The sequence below is a fragment of the Suncus etruscus genome, chromosome 2 (assembly GCF_024139225.1).
Source record: "Suncus etruscus isolate mSunEtr1 chromosome 2, mSunEtr1.pri.cur, whole genome shotgun sequence".
NCBI classification, from domain to species: Eukaryota; Metazoa; Chordata; class Mammalia; order Eulipotyphla; family Soricidae; genus Suncus; species Suncus etruscus.
Genome location: NC_064849.1, coordinates 38,294,993 through 38,316,522, shown reverse-complemented (window position 1 = coordinate 38,316,522; position 21,530 = coordinate 38,294,993). Strand labels below are relative to the sequence as shown.

General features: G+C 35.7%; 1 protein-coding gene across 1 annotated transcript in view; it reads right to left on the bottom strand.

Annotated features, from left to right (window-relative positions):
- Positions 1-6,880: 6,880 nt before the first annotated feature.
- The window catches only part of TXNDC16 (thioredoxin domain containing 16), an 81,806-nt gene continuing 67,156 nt past the window's right edge, over positions 6,881-21,530 (bottom strand). Inside the window, exons 16-19 of the mRNA XM_049767086.1 lie at positions 17,954-18,092; positions 16,564-16,724; positions 12,288-12,478; positions 6,881-7,208 (exon numbers count right to left, since the gene is read on the bottom strand). Of these exons, the coding sequence (XP_049623043.1) occupies positions 6,940-7,208; positions 12,288-12,478; positions 16,564-16,724; positions 17,954-18,092 (760 nt within the window). The 3' untranslated portion in view covers positions 6,881-6,939. The remainder of the gene's footprint in view (positions 7,209-12,287; positions 12,479-16,563; positions 16,725-17,953; positions 18,093-21,530) is intronic.

Sequence of the window (21,530 nt, the reverse complement as noted above, 5' to 3'; positions counted from 1 at the left end):
TAATAATATTCAGAGACAATAGACATAAGGGTCAGAGATAGAACTGATCACTCTTCACAAGCTTTGGACAAGAAGTTGGCACTGAAAAGGAAAAAACTAACAGGCAAGGCACCCTTCCATTAACAATCGTGCAAACCACAGAGTCAAAAAGGAAAAAGGGGGGAAAAAAGAGAAAAAAGCAGTTTGACACTCCTAGGGCAAGACAGGGGTGGGAAGTAGGGGGTTGGAGGGAAATGGGAGACACTGGTGATGGTGACTGAAGGGTGCATTGATGTGGTGTACATTGTATGACTTAAACCCAACAATGAACAAATTGTAACCCCAGGTCTTAAATAAAGCCTTACAATAAAAAAATTAAAAACCACTTAACAAAACAAAACAAACAGTGAAGAGTTAGTATGTGTGTTTTGCATGTGTGAAACCATGAGTTTTATCCCAGGCACCTAAGCCCTCACCTCCACCATATCAACACTATTGAATTGTTGGCTGGATCACAGGAAGTGATCCCTGAAACTTCCAAACCAAACACTGCTTGGAAGAATTTTTTTTTCGGGGGGGGGGGGTGTCTTTTCTTTTTTCTTTTTTTTTTTTTCTTTTTTGGGCCACACCAGGAGGCGCTCAGGAGTTACATCTGGCTTTGCTCTCAGAAATTACTCCTGACTAGGGGGACCATATGGAATGCTGGGAATTGAACCTGTGTCCATGCTGGGTCAGCTGCATGCAAGGCAAACACCCTACCGTTGTGCTACCTTTCCAGTCCCTAAGGTTTTTGCCAGACAGAGATTTTACTTATATCTCTACTAAATGAATCTGAGTCAAACTCAGATTTAATTCCAAGTTTTGCCACTGATAATCAACAATCTGACATCAGTTTTTATCTTTAGTTTAGGCATGTCCCGCTCTTTAATTCTACAAGTCTGATAATTTATTTATTTCTAGATTAGTTGAATATGATTTGAGAAAACATGATTTTTAGCTTTTTGGTAATTATTTATGGTCAACATATGACCATTTTTATTAATATTATGCTTCAAATCAAAGTATGTTCTGAAGTCAAAGAGACCAGGTCAAATTTATTGATGACATTTAAGTCTTTAGTATCTGCCCTTTCCTTTCCTGAACATTAATTATAATAAGTACTTTAAAATCTAATATGATAAGAATTTATATACTTCTACTTTTTTTTCTTTCTATATTTTGAAACTTTTAATAAATGACCTTTAGAAAGTAACCTTTAACTTTACTAAACCCAAAGTCAACGACAACAGAATCGATATCCAATTTACAACAAGCTGTACAAGTGGGGACCAGTTACACTAGTGTCCTGGGGGGTAAAGGAGGGAGAAGTGGGATGCATGCTGGGAAAAGAGATGGAGAGAGGACAACACTGGTAGTGGGAATTCCACTTATTCATTATCAATATGTATCTTAAATATTACTGTGAAAGATTTGTAAATCACTTTGGCCATAATAAAAATTAAAAAATAGAAATAATCCAAATAATAAACAGTGAGGGGGATAATCCAAGTATTGTACAGCCATACAATTGACTTATTTTGCAACAAAAAAGGCAAGAATACTAGTATATGGTACAACATGGATTAATCTCAAATTATGCTAAATTAAAGAATTCATATATAAATAAAAAAGAAAGTAACCTTTAACTTTAATAACTTTAATATACTTTTATTGTCTTCATGTTGGTTTCATTTTATTATTTGACCAGCTTTTTGGTTATTTAGAAACTAAAGGGTGTATCTATTTTAAGTTCTTTTACTTTTAATCTTTAGGTGTAATTTATTTATTGGTTTTGAGGCCACATGCGGTGGTGGTCAAGGAATCGAACTGGGTCTGTCCAAGGTTGGCTGCATGCAAGGCAAACACCCTATCACTGTGCTTTTGCTCCAGCCCCTGCAACTTTTTTCTGTTGTAAGTGGCTATGTTAGGAATACAAATACAAAACGTATTTGCATTGTGTTTTTAATCTCCCTCAACGCTGCTTCCCGTGCTCCTCAGGTTGTGCTCTGATGATGCTCTGATGACCTCTCATGCAGGCTGATGCCACAGTATACTTCCCTCCTCAGTGCCTTAACTCATGGACCGAGTGTGTCATTATTCTGCTGTATGCTTCCAATGGGTGCCCTAAGGCAACACTACCTCCATTTACATTGATTTTACTTGAGTCAAGGTCCAGACTTTTCTGAACCCACCAAGTACTAGGATAACATTAGGAACTAAGTTTCCTGAATTTGTGAATTGATATCTTGTATATTCTTTTTTTGTTGTTTTGTTTTTGTTTTTTGGGCCACACCCAGTGGTGCTCAGGGGTAACTCCTGGCTGTCTGCTCAGAAATAGCTCCTGGCAGGCACGGGGGACCATATGGGACACCAGGATTCGAACTAACCACCTTAGGTCCTGGATCGGCTGCTTGCAAGGCAAACACTGCTGTACTATTTCTCTGGGCCCAAATATCTTGTATATTCTTAATAATTCTCAGCATTGTCTCCTCATTTGTCATGTCTGGCCCTTTTTCTCCTCTTAGAATACACACTACATATATTCTTTCTCACTCCATCAACCAAGACTTTTCTCTTTGTGTGTGTGTGTGTGTGTGTGTGTGTGTGTGTTTTAAATGTCTCTCTAGTATGAACAGAGTCTTCTTTTGTTTTTGTTTTGGGACCAGACCTGGTTGTTGGGTTAACCAGTTTTCACCCTAAAGAAAGATGGCTTTCTCTTTTCATGTAAAAGGCTCACCTAGGCAGGAAGACTTTCTAGATGGGACCTTTGCCTTCACTCACGTGGCCATGGTGGGTGATTTTAATTTCCCAATAAACACTGCAGTCTTGGCATGCCACCTCCTCTTTCTCTACAAGGTGGAAAGAGTGTTTCATCCTTGGCCTGGTTTGGATTATTTCCTGTGGTGGCCCCTGCTCCAGACCCACTTTCCTGAGGTGGGATCACAAGACTATGGAGTCCCACAAGAGGTTGTGATTAGGGACTACTCCCAGCATGGTGTTTTAGAATTGCCCCTAGTAAGTAGTTATTGCTCACCAAGTGTTGTCCACTTGATTGTGGTGCCAGGAATGTCATGCTCAGACTGTATTCAGCACATGGAGTAGTGCTGGGCATTGACTCATGACTTCCTGTGCCTTCAAGGCAGACACTGAGGTAATCCTGTGCCCTTAATTTCTTACTTTCTATTTAGGCTCATCCAGTTTGTGTTGATCTCTTTGCCTGACTTATATGTTGTGACCCATAGTTTGGTCCATTGTTCAACTTTTTCATCATTCTTTCTGTCATTCTTTCCTCATCATGCTTGTTGGACTATGCTTGACAAAGCTGGAGTTCAAACATCTGCCTTCTCTCTGCCTTTGAGCTCCCAGATAGTGGGATAGTTGGGGATGGGGGGAGAGGCACGAAGGGAGTTGGGGCAGAGAGGGATCACCCCACAAGATAGCAGACGAGTTTTAGGTCAAGTTTAAAATTCAATCTCAGATTCAGCCTCAAATCTCTTCCTGCTGCCCATCAAACCAACTTTGCTGCCCTAGTTTCCCACTCTCAAAAGTGAGGTTTTTGTACTTTCTCTTTTCCTCAAACTTCCTTCCTCTCATTTTCATCTTATGATCTTGTTTTATTCTCCATTGACAACACAGATGTAGTGAGGGGGATCTCTATTTTCCCCATCAGAAACTATGCAAATATTCTGTTAATTCCCTTCATTTGAAATTAAGAGAACCTCCCTTCTCATAAAGAGCAGTTCCACTGCCTGAACTTTTGATTGTCTCTTCTGTGTTTCAATATCTCTTATTCTAATTTTACTCAGATAAAGGGGTGCAGAGCTGGGCTCTTTCTCCTTATATTGAATAATTCATGACTGGACAACATAGATAAAAGTGGAAATGTATTAAAGGATAGTGCACACCTGGGCATGGGTATAGGTACTCTCAAGGCATAGTTTGAGCTTTGGTGTGAGGCCTTCTTAAAGAGGGATATAACTAAAGAGAATTACATGCAGAAGTGGTTGAGATCATTTTGAAGTGATGCTTGCTCACACACTGTATGTGTGGTTATCATCTAATTATGCATGTAAACTAAAATGTATTTGGGGCTTAATTAGAAAAAATGTGTAATAATAGCAGATACAAACCAACTAGCTAGACTGCATGGTTGACATTCCTTGAAGCTGCATAGTATTCCACTGTGTATCTGTACCACACCTCTATAAAACACTCATCTGTAGTTGGACATGGTTTGATTCCATATCCTAGCTATTGTGCTAGATGCTGCAGTGTATAATGATGTGCATGTCTTTACAAAGAAATGTTTTTGTGTCTTGAGGGTAGGTGCCAAGGAGTGAAATTGCTGGGTCATAAGAAGCTCCATTCTTTATGATATTGGGGGAGAAAACCAGTGTTTGTTAAGTATGTCTTTAATAAAGTAGTACATGTATTAATTTGATTTGTTAATATTTTGAAACAAACAAAATGTCCTTTTAATGTTAATAGAAAATGCATCTTCTTTAAAAAGAAGTTCTGTTTTCTCAGAAGCTTCATATTAACAATACTATTAATGATAGGGTTTCTGGTACACACTAGTCAAAACCACATCTTCCACCAAACTGTCAAATCCCCCCCATCATTAACTCATGTCCCTTTCTATTCACCCCCTCATCCTTTCCCATTAATCTCAATTCTATACTTTTTTAAATGTTAGAATTACATTAAAAAATACATTGCAGCATAAGCTAAGCCTGAAGAGCTCTCTCTAGTCTAGACAGAGGATGTGCATCTTTTTTTGTGAGATGAAAGTAAAAAAATCTGATTGACAAAAGATGAAATGCTATGCTAAATGTCCATATTCAGTGGCTACCAGTATCAAAGGATCAGAGGGCCATATAGAAAAACAAAATGGGGAAAAGTGGTTTCAGGAGCTCTCAAAACGAACAGATGGATGTTGCAGAAAGACCCAAAAAGAACAGAAAAGAAAGGCGACATAGTGCCTGAAGTTTAATGAGTTTTCTTTGTTATTTTTCCCACACCACATTTATTCTTCCTTCCCTGTTGAATTAGCAAGACCAGGGAATTCAGGAGTCCACTCACAGTTATTCCATCTTGGTACAACTAGAATTTAGGCAACATAATTTTTTTTCTATAGATGTAGAATGTAGGGACTGTTTGATGCACTATAGGCTTAAGCATCCCTACACTCCACACTCTAAAATGTTAGTAGTATTTCTAGTCATGACAGATGTCTAGGAGGGTGGGGGGAGGGAATTCCTCCCTGGTTAAGAAACACCATGACAATAAATACAATAATCTACTGTATGGTTCCACTGTGAAATTAACTCTAATTAAACTGGAGTTACATCCATATATAATTGAGCTATCAGTTGTGTCTGAGGCATTACTATTATACCAGTTTTTTGTCTAGAGCTGAGCTGCTCACAAGACTCTATGAGCACTTGAAAATTGGCTACTCCATTATTCACAATAGCCAGATTCTAGAAAAAATCCAAGTAGCTGAGAACAGATGAGTGGATAAAGAAATTGTGGTACATCTACATAATGGAATACTACACAGCTGTTAAGAAAAATTAAGTCACTAAATTTGCTTATACAGAGATGGTATTCAGAGATGTATATGGAAAGTATTATGCTGAGTGGAAATAAGTCAGAAGGAGAGGAACAGACATAGAATGACTGCATTCATTGGTAAAATATAAAAAAGATAGTATGGTAATAGTTCCCAGAGACTATAATAGAGATGAGGGCCAGGAGGTCCATGGTAGGATGCTAGTCATATATAGCAAAGGAATGCAATTAGGGCAGAGGAGAGACCACTATGACAATGATAATTGTAAATGATCCCTCTGGACAAAATTTGGGTGCTGAAAGGAGATAAATTGATATACATAATACCCCTTCCATAACATTACTGTACAATACAGTATATAAAAGGAAAAAGAAGAGAGAGAGATAAGAAAAATGTCTGCCTTGAAGGCAGGCAGAGGAAGGGCAGGGGGAAGTATGGGAGAGAAACTGGAGATATTGGTTGTGAGAAATGTGCAGTGGTAAAGGGTATTGTACACTATTTTGAAACTCTATCATGAACATCTTTGTAATTGTGGGAAAAAAACCCAACTGTATTATAAACAACCTTGTAAACTATATTTATTTAGATAAAGTAATTTTTAAGAATCAAAAAATAGGGGCCGGGCGGTGGCGCTGGAGGTAAAGGAGCCTGCCTTGCCTGCGCTAGCCTAGGACGGACCACGGTTCGATCCCCCCCCCCCCCCCGGCGTCCCATATGGTCCTCCAAGTAGCCAGGAGCAACTTCTGAGCGCATAACCAGGAGTAACCCCTGAGCGTCACAGGGTGTGGCCCAAAAACCAAAATAAATAAATAAATAAATAAATAAACAAACAAACAAATAAATAAGAATCAAAAAATAGTAGCTATTTCAAATGAAAAGTTGTAGTGAGGATGCAATGTGCACCAACATTTGACTTAACATAAAAACCATGAAAGTAATGCATCTCAATCTTTTATGTTAACTAAATTTTTTGGGAAATTCTTTACTGTGTGAAATGCGTTAGAATTAGTTCTACCTGTTTAATTTTCCTTTTTTTTTTTTTTTTTTTTTAAATAGGGGATATGCCCCTCAGTGTAGAGGGCTCCAGAGGCCATTCCAAGAGATATGACACAGAAGTACAGGCCTTCCACTTTGGTGCTAAGGCCCTGAGCAGAGGTATTGAGGATTGATCTCAGGGTACACCCCTCTGAGACATATCCCTGGTCTGTTCACTTTTATTTTTTTCCAAAGTCATCAGAAATTTCTAAATATATTTCTATTGTACAGCAATGGCCTAGAAACTTAAAATAATTTAGCATTATTTTTAATGAAAGTCTAATAGTCCTATGAAATTGGCTTTTTGAACATCATAATTCTTTATTTTCATGCCTTAATGATTTTTCTTCTTTGACCCAATTGCTCTTGTTCCAATGTTTTATTCTTAGTGTTTCAATTGGTTCTTTTCTGATTGTTGGTTTATCTTCATGTTGCTCTTTGTCATTCTCATGCATATCTGACTCTTTCATAGGCTTGGGAACTTTTCTAGTTGGTTGTTGAATTGATTCTGCAGCGTCCATCATACTTAGAAAATCATAAGCAGGAAGAGGAGGTTTCCATTCCTGAGCAGGTAAAATTGCTGGAATTAAGAGGGAAAGAGATAAAGATATATACATTTGTCATATGATAAAACAGAAAAAATGTTTTATTTTGAAAAGTGTATTTGTAAGTCCAAAGACTTTATTCATTTTACTTATATAGAAAAAATACCGTATTTTTAATTGTCACTAAGAAACTACTAACCAATTCTATTTTATATTACATTTTAAGCTTCTAAGAGTGTGAATAGAAAAACAAAGGCCTATCATCTTAAACTCATTATATCTTTACTAGGGATATAAAAATTAGTAATATGTGGGGCCATAGAAGGTTAAAGCCTTAACCCATATCTTGGTGGTTTTTCTGGTTTGTTTGTTTGTTTGTTTGGTCACACCGGGCAGCATTCAGGGGTTACTCCTGGCTCTATGCTCAGAAGTCACTCCTGGAAGGCTGGGAATCGAAATGGAGTCCGTCCAGGTTGGCCGCATGCAAGGTAAACACCCTACCACTGTGCTATCACTCCAGCCCTGTTAACCATATCTTACAAATGGCCAACCGCAGTTCTGTCTCTAAAACTACATAAGGTGCACAAATCCCCATCATGAGTGACCCCTTAACACAGAGCTGCAACTAAGCCCTGAACACCATTGAGTGAGGCTCTAAAATTATAACCAACAAATAAAATAAAAAACATGAGCTTACTATTTGAGCAGCACCCCAAGTCCCCCATTCCCCATTTTTACATCATAGAACTGTGGTACTATTTTGTGAATCATTCCAGGAAAAATAATTGGAACATATCTATCAAATTATCATTTTTATTTGGGGGGACTTTCCAAAGCAATGCTCAGGAGCCTCAAGACCACTATTATTGTGATATACAGATAAGAAATGGGGGTTGTGGTGTAGGGATAGTATGAAAGTTAAAGTGCTTGCCTAGCAAACACCAAAACACATATTCCATGTGGTTACTGGATCATTGCCAAGATCCCTGAATACACTCCTGGCGTGTGTGTGTGTGTGTGTGTGTGTGTGTGTGTATGTGTGTGTGTGTGTGTGTGTGTGTGTGTGTATTTAGGGAACAATAAGGGGTTACCAAGTATTGAATTCAAGAAGTAGATCGCATGTCAGGCAAATGCTCTATGCACTGTACTATGACTAAGGCTCCACTTATTTTCCATTTTTGAGAAAACTTTTGATTAACTTGTTACACATTATGAAAAAAAATTTACAACTAATTATAACAAGGAAAAATAAAAATTTCTTGGAATCAAATAGTAATTAATTTCTTAGGCTTCTGAGAGAAAGTTCAAAAATTACTTAAAATATTAATAATTAGAAGAGAAAAATTGGTTAAGCTGATAACATACATTTGAGATAAATGAGCTAAATTTTTCTCCATTGAATAGACAAAACAATTTTAGAATTTAGTTGCCAGTTTAAAATTCCATTTTTATACATAAACTACTATAAGGAATAATGCCAAGCATACATTAAAAATTAATTCTAATGAAAAAAATCTCTATTCTCATACATGAAAAAAATGCTCAGAACATGCAAACCTAATAAGTATCTCACAAAATCAATTTTTTTAAATCTTAGAAAATCCACATAAATTATAATTTTCTAGAGTAAGTATATCAAACAAAATATGTATAGATACAATGCAGCATGAGTACTCATTGATACAATTTCTTCACTTAGATTTAATTATATACTAAATTTTAGAACATGGCATATCTGTAGATTATTAAATTGAAGCTGATCTTGTTTGTTGTTTTAAAGTATAGTGTTATCAAGACAGAAGAGTCAAAAGTGTCTTTTCTGTAATTATTAGGGCAAAAGGAAAGAATAATTAAAAATTGTTAAATAATCATAAAGTTGCCCTTTAAAAATACTATAGTGTCTTTAAGAAAAGTCAAACTAAAAGCATAGCAAATATTTAAAATTCTATTTTTAAGAAAAACACTGCAACCTAGTGGACTGAGATGATGGCAGAATGCCTGAAACTGGATATTCCAATGCTGCTACTTATTTGCTTATGAAACTCCACATAGGAATTACTATATTTTTATTGAAAAAAAAATTTTATTTTTGGGTAGTAGAGGCATTACCATCTTAGGTATTAGCAATGACATTAATATTAGTTATGAGAGTAATAGCTAATACTTACCAAGACTTTATACCAGGCTTTATTTATTCAATCTTTACAATCCCATGAGGTAAGTACGATCATTAATACTAATTTCACAGATGAGAACATGAAAGTCTAGAAAGTGAAGGATCTTGACCGAAGTCAATTATTGTAAATCTCAAATAAATATTGTCAGAGACCAATTTCACAGAAATCAGGATGAGCAGTAACAAGATAAAGCAGACAGCCCTGGTTCCACCAGACAGATTTAAGCTTTTCCAGGAACAGTTGCATCATGAGTGATAACCACAGAGAGGTATTCTTCCAGATTTAATAAACAAAATAATCTACTAAATCTACTTTCTTCATATTTCTCATAAAATATTAAAACTAATGTTCAGAAAATCAAGACTTTAAAGATAGCCAGATCAAGGCTGTTGCACACCCTGTGTGTATGAGGCCTGGGTCTGATCTGCTCCACATAACTTCTCAAGTACCACCATGGGTACCCCTCACCTTAAAAATATATCAGACCCAGAAGAGCCAAAACAATTTTTGAAACAAATAACAAAATTGGAAGTATCATATTTCCAAATTTAAAACTGCTACAAAGCTGTAGTCTTCAAGCCAGTGTGGTACAAGAGAGACACATAAAGACATTACTGTAATAAGGGCCAGAAACAATAGAGTTAAGGACTTGACCGGCTCACAATTTGAAGCTCACCACAAAGAGTGGTGAACACTGTTAGGGAAACTAAAAACTAGCATGACAATGTTAAAGAATGAGAGAAGTAGAATGCCTGTCGTGAATACAGACAGGGTAGGGAAGGGGGGATTGGTGGTGGGAATGTTGCACTGGTGAAGTGTGGGGGGGGTATTCTGTTTATGACTGAAAACCCAACTACAAACATGCTTATAACCATGGTGCTTATGTAAATAAAGATTTATATATTATATATTTATATATTAAAAAATTATGTATTTGACTCCTGAGATTATGAGATTAATCTTCTTGTTGATTGTTTGCTTATAAAATTCTTTATTAAAAATATAAAAACAAAGAAAAAACATGTCCATGAATGTTCAAAGAGCACTATCAAATGATAAATGGATAAATTAAATATGATATATCCTTATAACAGAATATTAGTTACTATCTATAAAAGGAAAAGACTGATTATCATCTTATGCTGGCTAGAAAAAGTCAGATAAAATGATTCCATTTATACAAAATAGGCAAACCTGTATAAATAAAAAGTAAATTAGTAGTTGCCAGGAGGTAGGCAGAGAAAAATGAGGAGTGACTGCTAATAGGACTAAATTTTCTTTTTAGGGCAATGAAAGTATTCTGAAAGTTAATCATGGTAATGGTAGCATAGCTTTGTGAGTACGCCAACAGCCAGTGTAATTTATGGTTTGTGAATTACCTTTTGATATAGAAATACCACCAATGGACTTTCATTTAATCAAGACAGTCTAATGAGGAGCTGAAGTGATAGCACAGCGGTAGGGTGTTTGCCCTGCACACGGCCAATTCAGGACGGACCTAATTCGATCTCCAGCGTCCCATATGGTCTCCTAGACAGGAGCGATTTCTGAGCACATAGCCAGGAGTAACCCCTGAACATCACCAGGTATGGCCCAATAAACAAACAAACAAACAAAAAAAGACAGTCTACCTTGAAGCTGATGACTTCAGAACAGGTGTACTGAAATGACTGATGAGTAAATATCTCAAGTATAAACAAAATATACTCAAATACATATGATGGTAGATAAACATGGAGCATGTTGGCTGACAGTTACTGTAATAGTGAATTAGAGTTTGCACAACAGAACAGATACACATCTCTTATTTTTAATTTTTAACCATGGAACAATGTCAAAATATTCTAATTAATCTGGTAGGCAATAATAAGATCAATTTTGTTTTGTTTATAAAATAATTCCCAAATTATATATTATTCACATCACTTCTTGATAGAATGATATATAAGTGTTACTTTATTTAAATCACTGCAATAGTTTGTCACACTGTATATAAATGATTAATCCTCAATATAAATTAATAAGGCCATATAACATATGTATAAATTCACATATGCTTCAAAAAAGTAAAGACTATGCCATGGCTTGAGCTAAATAAATTTTAGATCAAAATCAAAAATTTTTTTTTTTAGAAAATTCTGGATCTGAGCTAGAGATAGTATAGCAGGTATGGTGCTTGCTTTTCCCTTGACTGACCAGGGTTTGATACCTAACACCACATATGGTTCCCCAAATACCATCACAAGTTGATCCCTGAGTGCAGAGCTAGAAGTAAGTTCTGAAGCCATGAGGTGTAGCTCAAAAACTGAAAGAAAAATAAAAAAAAAATAGCAAACAAATAGAGAAGAAAATAAAATTCAGAGTCTTGTATAAAAGATATCTAGGTTATTTACTGATTAGTGAGATTATTTTGAAATAGTTATTTAATTTTTCTATATAGTTAGTATAGGTGATAACACTGCATGATTCTGGTGAGAAAAAAATGCATGAAATGTCTAGGATTAAGTTAGACACCTATTCAGCATTTAGTAAATGTTAGCCATTATTATTAAAGTCAGTAAAATTTAAATAAATGGCAGTTTCTAAAATAATACCTGTCACATAGCAGAATTTCCCTGACAATGTCATCAGCATAGAATATTTATATTTATAATTCTATTTTTGGTTTTTGGGCCACACTCAGTGATGCTCAGGGGTTATACCTGACTATGAGCTCAGAAATCGCTCCTGGCTTGGGGGACCATATGGGACATCAGGGATCAAACTGTGATCCATCCTAGGTCATCCACATGCAAGACAAAGGCCCTACCACAGTGCCACTACTCCAGCCCCTAACTTTATAATTTTACTCACTGTAGCACTTATAAGGAACAATTCAACTTGATAAATTCATGACAAATTTAGTTCTGTGTATATTAAACAAAGCAAGAAACTTACTGATATGAGTTTCTAGTTCTGCTTCTAATTTCTTAAGCCATGTTAAAAGATTTTGTTCAGCGATAGCTTGATCAGAAGGAAATGCAAATACTTGACCATCTGAATGCAAATTCACTACAACAAGAAGAGGAAGGGGAGGCAAGGTGTCAAAATACTCCTGTAAGACAATTCTCCCAGCAAGGGTGTTCTTCCTACAAAATAGGACATTTAAATACATTAATCATTATTACTAAAAAGCAAAAATATTTTGCATTACAATAAACATAAATATATCATAGCAGTTAATTTTATAAAATGGTTTATGTTAGAACCAGAGAGACAGTACAGGAATTAAGTTCTTGCCTTGCATGCAATTGACCCTGGTTCAATCCTCGGCATGGCATATTTCTTCTAGTACCAGGCCAGGAGTAATCCCTACATGCAGAGCAAGGATTATCTCCTGAACAAGGTTGCCCTCCCAACCACCAAAAGTCCTATGTTATTAGCAATCAACAATCAGATTTTTGTTTGTTTGGGAACTATTTCTGGCTCAGTGCCCTGGGGCCCCTATAGTAATAGGAATGAAACTCAGGGCAAGTGCATGCAAATCCTGTACTGTTCTTTAAGGTAGCCTAGCTAGTTATATATTCTCTCTAGCCCAGCAAACAGATCTTTGCTTTATGACCACACTCAATGGTGCTCAAGTTGAATGCTGGGTCAGTCCTATCCTGTCCACTGAAGTATCTTTCTCTGATCACTACAGCAATTACATTTTTTGTTTGTTTGTTTTTGGACCACACCGTGCTCAGGGGTTACTACTGGCTCTGCATTCAGGATTCACTCCTAAAGGGCTCGGGGGACCATATGGGATGCTATGGACCCAACCTGGTTTGAGTGTGTGCAAGGCAAGCTCCTTACCCACTAAACTGTCGCTCTGGTCCCAACAATTTAATTCTTTAAAAAAGATTTTTTTAAATATGCAGCACAATGTTTCTTATATCAAGTAATTAATGGCAATCTTAATTAAAACAAACAAAACTGGGGTCAGAGAGATAGCACAGCAGGTAGGGTGTATGCCTTGCATGTAGCTGACACAGGTTCCATCCCTCGCCTCCCATATGGTCCCCAGAGCCTGTCAGAATAATATCTGAGAGCAGAGTCAGCAGTAATCCGAGTCCTGCTGGGTATGACCCCAAAACAAATAAACAAACAAAAAGACAGTTCAAAGCTTATCAATTTAGGTTTGATGTAAAAAATAGATTCCTCTCAAAGTTTAACCAAGTGTCTGATTATATTTTAGCTCAAAAATTAATAGTTACAAACTTAGAAATAATTTAATTATAATAAATAGCTATCTAAATTAAATTGCCTCCAATCTCAGGAAAAGTGATCTGTAAGAAATTATTTCAAATTTAACAAACTGAAGAATTGCACTCATCTACAAAGAAAATAATTTTCCTAAGATCGGATATTTCACATAGAAAATATTTTATCTGAGAAAGTTGTTTCAAAATATAGGGTGTATTGTTAGCAAAATTCAGAAAAATGTACAATGCCCAATATTTTAAATTTTTCAAATGAGTTAAAATATTTTATCTGAATTTAAAACAAAGGACTCATGTATATATGTGAGGTTTTTTTTATATAGGGACCAGAGAGATAGCACAGCAGTAGGGTGTTTGCCTGGCACGTGGCTGACCCGGGTCAGACCTGGATTCTATTCCTGGCATCCCATATAGTCCCCAACCTTGCCAGGAGCAACCCCTGAGCATCAGCATTGCAGGTATGGCCAAATAAGCAAAAAACACAAACAAAAGAATAAAATCTGGGGCTTCGAGCCCTGAATGGAAGATTCCACTCAAAAAAAACAAAAACAAAAACAAGTGAGAATATAAAAGATAACAGGTTTTTACACAACAAAGTTTTCTTTTTTTTAAAAACTTGGTGTGTCCAAAGAATATTGATTGAATTTTATTTAGATTGATTTTACATAACTACTGCTGAAATTGTCTCACTACTTTTTCTGTGTTCCACATAATTCTACACTTGCTTGTGTGGTTCCTTTTTTTGTTTTGTTTTGTGTTTTTGGGCCACACCCAGTGACGCTCAGGGATTACTCCTGGCTATGTGCTCAGAAATTGCTCCTGGCTTGGGGGACCATATGGGATGCTGAGGATCGAACTGCAGTCCATCCCAGGCTAGTGCCAGCAAGGTAGGCACCTTACCGTTTCACACCACCACTCCGGCCCCAGTGTTGTTCTTTTTTGTTCAGAGTTCCTAGTTTCTTTCTTTCTTTTTTTTTAAATATCTGTATTTAAACACCATGCTTACAAAAACTTTCAAGAAAATGAAAAGGCAACTTGAATGACAGAAAAACATTTGTAAATCATGTATGATAAAGGACTAATATACAAAACATATAGTCATACAACTTAATAGCAAAAAAGGAACTGAACAGATAGTTATTTTCAAATGAAGATGTACAAATAGCTGCAGGTTCATGAAGATGCTCAACTTGACTAATCAGGGAAGTAAGTACAAAGCAAAACCACAATGAAACAGTATGCCTACATTCAGGTGTCTCAAACTCAATTTACCTGGGGGCCACAGGAGGCAAAGTCGGGGTGATCCTTGAGTGCAAAGTCAGTAGTAATCCTTGAACATTGGGGGGTGTGACCCAAACAACTAAAACAAAACAAAACAAAAAAAGATTCCTCTAGGGCAGGGCCACAAAATGTTGTACGGAGGGCTGCAAATGGCCCGCGGGCCGCGAGTTTGAGACCCCTGGTCACATGTTAGAATTACTTCCATCAAAAAGACAGCACATAAATGTTGGTAAGAATGTAGAGGGAAAAAAAATCTTTGTGTACTATTGGAATGTAAATTCATGCTGCCACTATGAAAAATATTATGAAAATTTATTTAAAAATACTGCTACCATAAATTCAGCATGGTCATTTCTGAATATAAAGAAATACAAAGAAAAATGAAATAGGATACTGAAGAGAAATTTGCATTCCCATGATCATTATAATATTTACAATAGCCAATACATGAAAACGTCTTAAGTATCAACTTGTGAGTGAATAAAAAAGACCAAACATAGAATAGAATGGAATATGAATAGAATATCATCATAAAAAAGATATATTGCTTTCCAACAACATAAATGGACTTTGCGGGTATTAGGCTGATGTGAAGTTACAGAAAAGAATAAATACTACATGGCATTGCTTATATACTATATATATATATATATATATATATATATATATGATACTATATATATATAAAATCTATAAATGAAAAAATCAAACTTTCTATTAAACACAGTCATTTCCATTGGTGGGAAGTGAAGGAAACAAGGAAAGAACATGGACTTTTAGCTGCAAGATAAATAAGGCCTGAGGATCTAAAGCAATGTTTCACAAAGTAGGAGACCCAGCCCCTCCAAGGGTTCTAAAACTATCCAAGGCTAGGAGGTAATAATCATGGAAATAATTAGGGTGCATTTTGTTTATTTGCTTAAAGAAGGTAGATTTCCAGGTCCAGAATGATAGTATAGTGGGTAAGATGCTTGTCTTGCACTCAGCCAACCCGGGCTCAATCTCTAGCACCCCATAATGATCAAGCATTGCCAAGAGGGATTTCTGAGCAATATCAGGTGTGGCCCCCAAACAAACAAACAAACAAACAAAAAAAGAAGGTAGATTTCAGCAGTGGTATAGAGAAATTTTTTCCCTCAAAGTGGGTATATAAAACCAAATAAATTTAGAAACCTGCTGTCTAAAGTTCTATTGACTCTACATATGCATGGTGACTATAGGTTGATACTATTCTGTGTAATTAAAATCTGCTAAGAGAAAATATTATCTTCTGCATATATATGTACATATAATATTATATATGTGTTGAATGGATATGTTTAATAATTAGATGGTAGAATATCTTTTTATAAAATATACATAGATCAATCATTATATATAATTTAAAATACTACTTCTCAACCATACTGCAATAAAGCTGAAGTAAAAAAAATCTAATGGCAAAAGTTATTTTTATAGTAAAGTTTAGTGCTATTTTTCAATCACAGAATAAAATTAAACAAATTTAAAGGACAAAATCTAGAATATGGTAATCTTAGACCATCTGAAGTTTTGTTTTTAAAATATTAGATGAAAATATAGGGTAGTCCCAGAATATTAATTCCAAAGGTAGATTTAGAATTTTATTAAGTGACAAGTTAATAATAATACTTTCATTATCTTTAACACATAAAAAATAAAAAAATACTTACAAATTTAACCAACAAGGAGTAAGTGCATCTAAATGTTTATCTTTTACTAGCATCAATATGGCTTCTTTATGTTGAGGGTTTATGTTGCCATCACTGAATAAAATAAATAATGGTTTCTGTAGTCTTAAATAAACAGGAAGATTTTCCACAGTGATTTCTGGCTATTAAAAAAGAGAAATTAATTTTTTTTAAATTGTGTGCTGGGGAAAAGCTGATGATGTATAAAACAGGAAATACTGTACAAATCACTCCAGCAAAACCACTGCAAAACCACTCCTGAAAAATCATTAAACTATTAATGGTTCTATTAATAATAATTAATAATTATAAAAGATAATACTAATATCTGGAGAGAATAAGAACAAGGTAAAAGATAACTAATAAAGACTATAGTTATTTCTTTATTTGAGCTAAAATGTAATATCATCATAGGTCATCATGTCAAGAAATGTAACCAAAAGATATTAATTTATTAGTTTGAGGTACTAAGTTTGAGGTACTTTCTATGTCATTTTGAAGATGTTAGTCAACAAATACATAACATCTGAGCTATGTTTAATACAACTGTAAAACAAATGATGTCAGAAATGCAGATGATATCCCTCTTGTCTCTTGTAAGCACTGGAAAGGGACTCTTAGTTGATAGTGTATTTTATTAGAGTGTGCAAGTAAGAATACTAAGTAAGATTTATCAACTGGTTAGCAGGGACTAAACACTGTACACAAAATCTTGTATACACACTTTATTTAGTTATGATAACTTGTTACAACTGGTGTTATTTCACCTGTATTTTATACACTGAGACATTAACCTACAGACACTAATCAAGGAATTTTAAAAATTGTATTATCTGTTTTTCAGGGGTCTCAAACTCGCAGCCCGCAGGCCACAAATGGCCCAACGTACAACATTTTGTGGCTCTGCCCTAGAGGAATCTTTAATTGTTTTGTTTCTTTTAGTTGTTTGGGTCACACCCCCCAATGTTCAAGGCTTACTACTGACTTTGCACTCAAGAATCACCCCGACTTTGCCTCCTGCAGCCCCCAGGTAAATTGAGTTTGAATTCTAGAATTTTCAAGTATAGTTTAGGAATCATGGATAAAATAGTTAATGTTTATGTTATTGATGTATGTTACTGCACTCCTCCACCACTGTCCCTATGTTACCTCTAGTCCACCAAGTCAAGCAAGAATTTAAACAAGTTATCTCACTCTCTTAAACACATGTACTTTACACCAAGTCTTAGCCTGGTCTGTATGTACCAAATGAATCTTCAGTTTACAACCCATCATTTATGCCAATGCCAATAAAAACCTGTAAAATTATATAATAAAACAAACTTTTTCATTGATAGATTTAAAATAAATATTGTTATTATAATATACTCACAAATAACTCCAATGATGCATTTGTTATTATTTTTACTATATCTTGTGCATTGGTGTTAGCTAATGGAATGTTCTCTATTTTGCCTTCTTGGTGTCTGACAATCAGTAGGGCAGGAAGAATAGCAGCATATTTCTTTGACCTATGTGGAAATAAATTATTAAACTTTCCAACTATAGAAAGTAATTAAAACATGAGCAATTAAACTAGATGATAGTGGATCACAAATTAGAAGCCCTACTATTAAGAAAAAAAATACAACTTATATGAGATATCTAAAGTTAAGGAGCCTTGAAAAAGTAGATTCAAAGTAAGGTACAGTCAAATCAGGGCCTAGAGAAATAGTACAAGGGTTAAGGGACATGACATTCATATATGGACCCTAGTCTAATCTCTGCCACCACAAGGCCCTGGAGTTATTACTGAGTGTAGTCCTGGAGGTCCCTGAGTACCATTATGGAGACCAAGGTAATCCACAGCACATCAGAACCCAAGTAACACCATACTCTTGAGTCCTAGCATTGAACGATTGACCATATTGGTCAAGAATAGTTAGGAGTGGCCTCAGGGTCCCTGACCACCAACAGGGGGGCCCTTCACCACCACCACCATTACTCTTATTATCTTCATGGAGCCAGATATCTTTCTAGACATCATATTCATCAAAAATACTTAAATCAAATAAAAATACCCTGAAAAGTTTTCTAATATTTTAAACTGCTTCCCATACTATTAATCAAAAAGATGAATTTTTCTTTTTGGGGGTGAAGGAGGGTGGAACATACAGCTGTGCTTAGGGCTTACTCCTGGATCTATGTTTGGGATCATTCCTGACTGCTCAGGGATCACTCCTAGAGGGTCTCAGAGGTCCATATAGGTTATTGGAGATCAAATCCAGGTTGGCTAACTGCAAGGCAAGTTACTAACTGTTCTATTTATCTAGCCCCAAGGAGATAAACGCTAAAAAGAAGCCTACTAGCTCACACTCTAGGTAGTTTTCAATAACCCTCAAAACAACCCTGTAAAGCTGTCACCAACATCACTATTTTACAGATGAGAATTCAGAACTCAAGTAACAAATGGGAATGTGAGAATTCTAATTGAGGTACTCCAGTTTGTGGTCTCTACTGAAACAACACAAATCTCCCTTCAACCACTAAATTTTGCTAAATAAACATTTAAAAAAATCAATTAAACTGAAAAGTAAGTTTTGTAAGAAATTATCAGTGAAATATAAATATCTGCATCATGAAAACTTGACTCATGTTAGACAAAAGCAGACTTACTTTAAGCATCAGTGGTGAGATGACTTTAAGTCATCTGAAGGACCCCCTTGGTTGGACCACTGGTTATAACCAAAACACTCTGACAACTACAATTCGAGTTCGTTGAATCATAATTAAATGCAGAATAATAGCAGGAAAGAAGATAGTGAATGACTATCTGCATGTCAGATGAGAAGGTATTTCCTAAATAACTTGAGTTTAGTTTTTTATTTTAAGATCACTTATTTCATGACTAGAACATGACCTTGATCATGTAAGAAGCCTATGCTACCAGTATTCTAAAAAGATTTAAGATCACAAGCCACAATTTAAGGCAAAAGGCAAAAAGAAAGACTACCAAGGTTTAACTCCACTTGCATGTGAATAGAAACCATTACTATAGGTCATCATGTGTATTAGTGATAATCTCCAAATTTTTAATTCAGCTTCTATTCTGCAGCTATGAGAACACTCTTGAAATTTACAGGAACTCAAATTCTATAAATGTACAATGTAAGTGGCTAAAAAAATTAAAGCATTGGTAAGTCTGTTTAAATTTGCTTAAATTTTAGTTGATAATATAGGTATACTTGCATCATCAAAAATTCCTCAGGAAATAATAAAATTTGGAAAATTTTAGATTTATCTATCTATATATCTATATATATATATCTTTGGTGATAAGTAAAACCTCAGATACTCATTAGTAAATTCCCAAAGAACTATGACAACTTTAAAGAATTAAAATGGAAGGTATATGAACACAAATAGGTAAATTTTTCCCTAAGCAATGGGAGACATGGCCCAAAATTAAAAAGGTTCTTCTGTCCCCTAAAATTCTCCTGAGGAGGCCAACAAAGACCCAGTAAAAATTGTTTCCTAAAGGCTCCACAGCAACTATGGGCTCCAGAAGAGCCAATTCGCTCTGCAGCTACGCTCTTTTTCTAACTAATGAACCCCACCATAACACGTAGAAAAAAATCACACTACAAGCGTGACAATGGGGAAACCTCATAGGAAAACACCATGCAGAGAATGAAGATGATAGCTCTGATGACCCAAAAAATACCAACCACCTGATCAATCTCTCAGATAAGGAGTTTAGAATAGAAATATGGAGGATCCTCAAAGAAATTAAAGAAAGCATAGATCAAGCTGAACAGACACAAAAAAACAGAAATCAGAAAACTCCAAACTGAAATAACAGGTCTGAAAAACTCAGTAGATGAATTGAAAACCTCTCCAACAGGGTAACAGAAGCTGAGGACAGAATCTGTGAACTGGACGATGAGATGCAGAACTCCATACAGCAGAAGAGATTGGAAAGAAGTTTAAAGCAAATTATCAAACAATGGAAAATGTACTCAAAGAATATGAACAGATGAAAATGCTAGAAGTCTTTGATAAACTCAACAGAAACAACAAAAGAATCATTGGAGTCCCAGAAGCCCAGGAAGAATCAACAGTCAAAGACATTCATTACAGAGAAACTCCCAGCGCTAAAGACTGCATCAATCAAATCCTGCATGCCTGAAGAGTACCAGCTAAAAGAGAACTGAAGAAAAGCACCCCAAGACACATCCTAGTCACAATGACGAATCCCACAGACTGAGATAGAATACTGAAAGCAGAAAGATCAAAAAGGGAAATTACATTCAAGGGAGCATCCTTAAGACTTACAACAGACATGTCACAAGAAAACCTCAAGGCCATAAGACAGTGGTGGTATATTGTAACAAGACTGAATGAAATGGATGCCTTGCCTAGAATACTGCACCCAATCTGACTCACGTTCAGGTTTGAAGGAAGGAAACATTGCTTCACGGATAAGCAACAGCTCAGACACTTTACAGATGCAAAAACAGCCTTAAAAAGAAAAACTGAAAGGTCTACTTTAAGACAAGACAGACCAACAGACACACCAAAATTATACACAAAGATGACATTAAATCCCATGACAATCACCTCTGTCCTACACTAACTAGCATGACAATGTTAATGAATGAGAGAATTAGAATGTCTGTCTCGAATACAGGCAGGGATGGGGGAGGAGGGAGATCAAAGGCATAGGTTGTGGAAATGTTGCACTGGTGAAAGGGGGTGTTCTGTTTATGACTGAAACCCAACTACAATCATGCTTGTAACTATGGTGCTTAAATAAAGATTTTATAAAAAAAATTCTTAAAAAAAATTAAACAAAAAGATTCTAGCCAAAGTAACTCCTGAAAGCTGCTGGATGTGGCCCAAACTCCTTTTTACCTATTCCGAAAAGATTCTAGATGCCTGGTGTTACTTCCCTAAAAAAAGGTTAAAAA